Consider the following 5,949-nt stretch of genomic DNA (forward strand, 5'->3'; position numbering starts at 1 on the left):
CCCCTTGCAGGACATCGGTCCCTGGAATGGAAGCGTTCGTGGATTTTTCCTGGAAGCCATCAGAGATCGATGACTGAGGTACCATTAGCACGGGTGCTTCACAATTGAGTGCTTCGCGGCTAGCCTGTCGTTCGCTCGCTTGCGAATTGCGCATCGCACATCGCACATTTTTTGTGGTGAATTCACAAGTTCAAGAAATGAATCAACCCACAGCCGTGTTTGTGAAACTGGAAAAGAATTTCATGAACTCACAGTCGCCACTTTTTACACCGGACGATGAGGTCCCCAGTAGTAGTGACGCTCTCTTTGTGAAACAAAAAATCACCGACTCCTTGTTCTTGCTCTGTTTGATACCGCCCTCGAGATGAACACCAAATGGTTCTCGTGTGCGAGGTTCCATGGATCTGGAACAGGATTTCGGGCTCGGGCTGGTCCATTTTTCAGGAAATGCACTTGAGCTGCCTTATGGCTTAAAGGCTTGACTTCGTCTTTTTTTGTCATCAAATAGGTAGCGGGAGAGGCTATGGAGATTACTTACTGAGAGTCGAACATTCGATGAACTGGGGGGCAACATGATTGCGATTACCTAATCCGACGCTCCTACCTTGATATTCCGTTTCGGACGTCTCTCCCCAAACTCGAGCGTACGCTCCACAATGGGGTAATAGAAAATTTCTCCAGAGCCCATGGGAAGTGGTATGAGCACGGCTAAGAATTGCCTGACCTGTGAAGAGTCCCGCACCGGGGTTGGGTCGAGTTATGCTTCATGTGTCTGGCCATGTGTCATGTGTCGATCGATGACGTCCCTCACCGACGTTGGTCGAGTCTGAAATCTCTATGCGTCATCTGGTGTGGGAATGAGAGCATCTTCGATGGTCAATGGTCACCCCTCTCAGGGAAAATCCAAACTCAATGCTATTCTGGCGCTCTACCGACTAGAGTTTCCGCGAAATACAAGTTTCGAAGGTTGAGACCGGAGATACATCGGAAGACTGAAGTGAACGTTCCTGCTCGCTTAGAAGAGCTCAGAAGACGCTTAGAGCTTAGAACGTTCCTGCTCCGCTGCCTCCCATGACTAAGGACCCGACATCAGATTGAAGTCGCTCCCACCGCCTTCGACGCTGGGAAGCGTCGACAGTCAAGCGGGAAGATGCAGACCTACATTGACCGCCCACCTCCGTGCTGACTTCGATCCCATGAGCAACATCGATTCCACCAGCCTTCCCCCAGCAGGCTCTGGTTCCGACGACCGGTGACATACAAGTTTCGTTGGATCTCGGAAGCTTCAATCGAGCGGAATTAACGAAGCAACGTGGATAGAGATAGCGGGGATATCTCACTTTATTTCGTATCATATACAATGATATAATGATAATAATCATGGCTTGGAACATCATTGTGTCTCCTCAATCCAGCCTATAAGCCGCAATCGTCGCTCCGAAGCCGGGTGTCGTTGCGTTGAGTTCTCGGCGGACCTTCTTCTAGGTCTCTCGTGATGACCCTCCCGAAAAAGCATCGAAAGGCCTCATCAGAAGGGACGGAGAATGAGGTGTCACGACCGGGTCCAGCGACGGCTTGACTCGTCCAAGGATGCCGACAGCTCTACCGAGTCTGAAGTCCTCCACCTAGTCGTTTTCTCGAGCCGCGTCTCTACCCCTTGAGAGCTGAGAACGGGCCGTGTTTTCTATATCGATTTCCCGGACTTTCAGACGGAGACCTCTCGCTAGAACTGAGTCATGAGGATATTGACGTCGCATTCGATCGCTCGGAGCTTTCCGAATACTCGTTCATCTTTCTGGTCTCTTCGATAACCAAACAGCCACATTGATCTCGCTCATTTGGCGATGGGACGCTCGCGTTCATGTAACCAGGAATCGTCCCAGCTCAACTCCCTTCTGCGACCAATTCAGAGCTCACACAGACTTGGAGATCGTCACACCCGTGGCAGTGTGAAGCTCTTACTTAGATTCTGTGCAGAATTATGAGAAAACGATGAGAGCGCGCGGGAGCCCGATCATCATCTTGCATTACGGGATTGTTCGCCGGACGGATCAGCTGATGTGCATTCGATACATTTCAGTTCCCTCGGTTGTTCCCCGGAGGTTGTCAGGAGTCACGATTGATGACCACACTGTGATCTTCCAGAGGAAAACCGGGAACGTTCGAGGTCTCTCATCGGAACAAGTTCTCCAAAAGCTTGATTGCCATCCTGTCTGAACCTGATGAGAGTGCTAGTACGGTACCGATAGCCGATGATTTTTCCCAGAATCGAAGATCCGAATCGCGGCAACGAATGCCGAACGGGCGCTCCTCTCGGGAAAAACCCAGCATATGAGCAAAATGTTCGCCTCGTAGAATTCTCCGTCTCAGGAATCGCGAACACCGCTACAAATTCATTCTATGCGCTGCTTCGGCGGGCTTCTCTGACCGGTGGCATTGTTCCACCGGGCATCCGTCCTGCACCTGGAAACGCTGGCGATTCTATGCATCGCATCCATGAAACTGCTCCGTAAGACACGCATAATTCGAAGGAGCTCCGATGGAGTGTCTGCGATAGATTCACAGCGATAAATTCAGTCGGCGTGAAGATTCATTGGCGCCGTGAGGCGGTGCTACTGTCGGCGCCGTCTGCCGATATCCGGGTGTCGGTAGGTACCATCTCCGGCAGCCGTGTATGTGATTTCTGAGTGAGACTGGAGTTCGAACTCCATCCAGGAGCGCTGGCGGAACTGGGTGCGATCCTTTCTCTTTCAGATCGACCGCTCGAGCTCTCGGCTTGCAAGACATATGTTCTGTCAGAATAATAATATCTATCCGTCGGACGGCTCCTCGGAAGCCGAACTACGCTCTTCGGTCTGGACAGCGACCGTTCCTTGTCAATACGGTAGCGCAAGAATGAGACTTTTGCAGTACTGACGGTTTAATGGCGACAAGTTCAAATGTCGATTTTTAAGATGTCAGCCACCAGACTCTCCTATCTGCGGAGTTGGCACTCCGCTCCCTTACACGTCACGCTTTTGAATTTCGGTCTGAGCCATCGATAGCGCGTCGATTGCCTTCTGTGCAATGCTCCGGGGGATTGCCGATATCCCCGTCCTAAGAGACTTCGGTCTCTGATCGGGGCCAATCGCGACGTTGTTCCTTTTCGAAGAGTCTTTCGCTGTGCTCGAGCATACTCTGCTAAAACTAGGTCAGCGTTGACCTAGTTTTTTCCGCGACAGAAAACTCTGAAATCGGAAGCGAGCTTGGACAAGTCGCGGGACTTTGCTGCCCTCCGCGTATATTTTTAGAAATTCTGATTATCAGTCGAGGTCGGGATGTGTCTATGCCTCTTGGTGCCCTGTCACGCGTCATTTCAGAGTCGCCTCAGAGAGCCCGTGTCATAGAAGATCACATTTTGAGGAGGGATTCCAGCCCCACCGGCGCTCCTCGACGATTGGCTTACTTTGTTTTGAAACGATTTCCTCCCGATAGGTTCCTGAAGGCTCTACAACAAGATGGCGAAGTACATGGTCGTGGGGGAGATCTCCACAATGAGTGCCGCACTCCGACGAGCCATGCGGTACTCACATCAGAACGAACATCTCGAAGAGTTAATCAGAAGTTTCTCCTCGCTAAAAGTGAGTTCGTCTGACCATCCTTCATGATCGAAGAATTTTCTGGCTTTCTCGAAACGTTCTCCATCGGTATGACCCCACGTACTATACTTTTTTCTCTCCAGGATATCCTTAGTCGTCAAAGCGATCTTTCGGATCTGGAACCTTCGATATATTTCTCGCCGTTCCTCGACGTTGTTCGTTCCGGAGATACCAACGGAACCATAACCGCCATGGCTCTCACGGCTGTAACGAAATTCCTACAATACGGCCTCATCGATCACAAGTGAGTTAAAAGCTTTGAGATATGCGGTATTTCCTGGCGGAATCCGTTCGGGTCGAAGTTGACTGAGAGTGTATTTGTTTTCGTATCTCAGTTTGGAATCAGCCGCCGCGACAGCCGAACAGATCGTCCATGCGATGAAGAAGATCAGCTACATCACGGAGGATGCTGCGTCCGACAAGATCGTTCTCATGAAATTTCTGCGAGCGATCCGAAGTCTGCTGCTGAGCCAAGTCGGCTGCCTCCTCAGCAACAGCGGCGCCTGTGAGCTCATTCAGGCCATCATCAAGATCATATTCGATCCTGGCTTCGGAGTTTCGTTGAAAGAAATGGCCGAACAAACTTGGGAAGAAGTTGTACAGCTGATGTTCGCCAGACTTCCGCAGTTCTCCGAAGACGTCGAAGACCTGCAGCTCAAACAATTGCGCATAAAAGGCACCATTGACTTACGTACTCAACGTCGCCGTAGCGCTCATACGAAGCATAAGCATACGAAGTCGAAAGAAGCCGACGATTTGCCTTTCAACATTGGAGAGGCTCGCGAAGCTGCCAAGAGTGTGACGAACCCCATCACCGTGCCTCAGGAGATTCCGCAAGTACAGAACGTCACGGAGAACGTCCAGCCACCTGAAACCGTCGTAGAGGAGCCGGAGACGCTGGGGAAACAAATCGGAGCAGATTCCACGTCTGCGGAGCCCAAACCCGACGAGTCGAGCTTGAGCGATAGCGTCGAGGTGCTATCCGGAGACCAAAACATCCAAGAATGTCACGTAATGAACTTGGGTGGGAGCGTGAATTCCCTTGACGAAGTTGGTCAGAGCGAAGAAATCGTGAACGATGGCAGTGCGGTGAGTAATTTGTCCAGGCCCCCGCAGATTCAGGTGCCTAAGGCTCAAACGGTTCGGGGGTTAAATTACGGAGGCGTTTTCCTTTCCAGGACTCGACAGCCGCGGAAAAAGACTTCGTTAGTACGAGAGGCGTCCGCTTCACACCTTCGGCAATAGATCGAGTTCCGTATGGCTTATCATCCGTCAAGGAGCTCCTCAAATTCATTTCCGTTATGATCTGCCCACACGAACCATACAAGAATTCGGAACAGATCATCTCGCTCGGTCTCGAATTATTGACCATTGCTCTAGAAGTCGGTGGAAAACATATCGGAAACTTTCCATCATTGGTGGATCTCGTGAAGGACGATGTCTGCAAGAGTCTCCTGGCCGTAAGTCTCCTGACTTGAGCTCGGAGGAGCCCGCATTGACCGCGAACAGAATGCGATGTCTCCAAGTTCTGTTTTGTATGATTCTAATCTCGAGTCCTTTGCAGTTGTTGAAGAACGGACGCATTTCGATATTGGTTTCCACGATGCGAGCCTGCTTCCTGATGTTTGAATGTCTCCGTCCACATCTGAAGTTTCAGCTGGAGAGCTATCTCCTGAAACTCATCGAGCTCATAACCCACGAGGGACCGAACAAGGTTGCTTGCCTCGCGTGACATTTCGTCGAATTTTCCTCAGCTCGGCCATGATGCTTGCCTTCACAGTAATTATTTTCGTGATACGAATCAATTTTCCCTCGCACAGATAAGTTACGAAATGAAGGAATCGGTAATAGACAACATCGTTTCATTGTGGAGGATCCCGGATTTCGTAACGGAATTATACCTCAACTATGATTGTGATCTGTACTGCTCGAATCTGTTCGAGGATTTGACGAAAACACTGTCGAAAACTGCCTTCCCTGTCACGGCGATCTACAGTAAGCTCTTGTTCCGAACGATCGTTGCGTCTTTGATCTCACACCACGGTCAACATTACTCGGATGATGAATTTCAACTTAAAATCAAAGCGTCTTCCAGGTATCCATCATCTGTCCTTGGAGGCCCTTCTAGCAGTTATCGATTCAGTCGAGACCCACTGCCACTTCATGATGGTGTCGTCCAAGGAAGACAAGGCTACTTCGGAAAAACCGGCGGCAACGAAGGGGAAGCTCCTGCGACCCGTAGCAGTGTCTGGAACGCAGCTGGCTGCCGTCGTGAACAGCTGTCAAGGGAATGATACATCCGAGGAGACCT

At 50.7% G+C, this 5,949-nt stretch overlaps 1 protein-coding gene across 1 annotated transcript; it reads left to right on the forward strand.

Annotated features, from left to right (window-relative positions):
- Positions 1-3,497: 3,497 nt before the first annotated feature.
- On the forward strand, positions 3,498-5,919 carry LOC100904839 (Golgi-specific brefeldin A-resistance guanine nucleotide exchange factor 1; the record flags this gene model as incomplete). The annotated part of the gene is made up of 7 exons (XM_003739242.1): positions 3,498-3,620; positions 3,722-3,882; positions 3,974-4,727; positions 4,817-5,098; positions 5,203-5,352; positions 5,459-5,633; positions 5,734-5,919. Coding segments are annotated over exons 1-7 (1,831 nt in total), but the record flags the coding sequence as incomplete, so codon positions are not given.
- Between the last annotated feature and the right edge of the window lie 30 nt (positions 5,920-5,949).

Source organism: Galendromus occidentalis, unplaced genomic scaffold (assembly GCF_000255335.2).
Source record: "Galendromus occidentalis unplaced genomic scaffold, Mocc_1.1 scf7180000076446, whole genome shotgun sequence".
Taxonomy (NCBI): domain Eukaryota; kingdom Metazoa; phylum Arthropoda; class Arachnida; order Mesostigmata; family Phytoseiidae; genus Galendromus; species Galendromus occidentalis.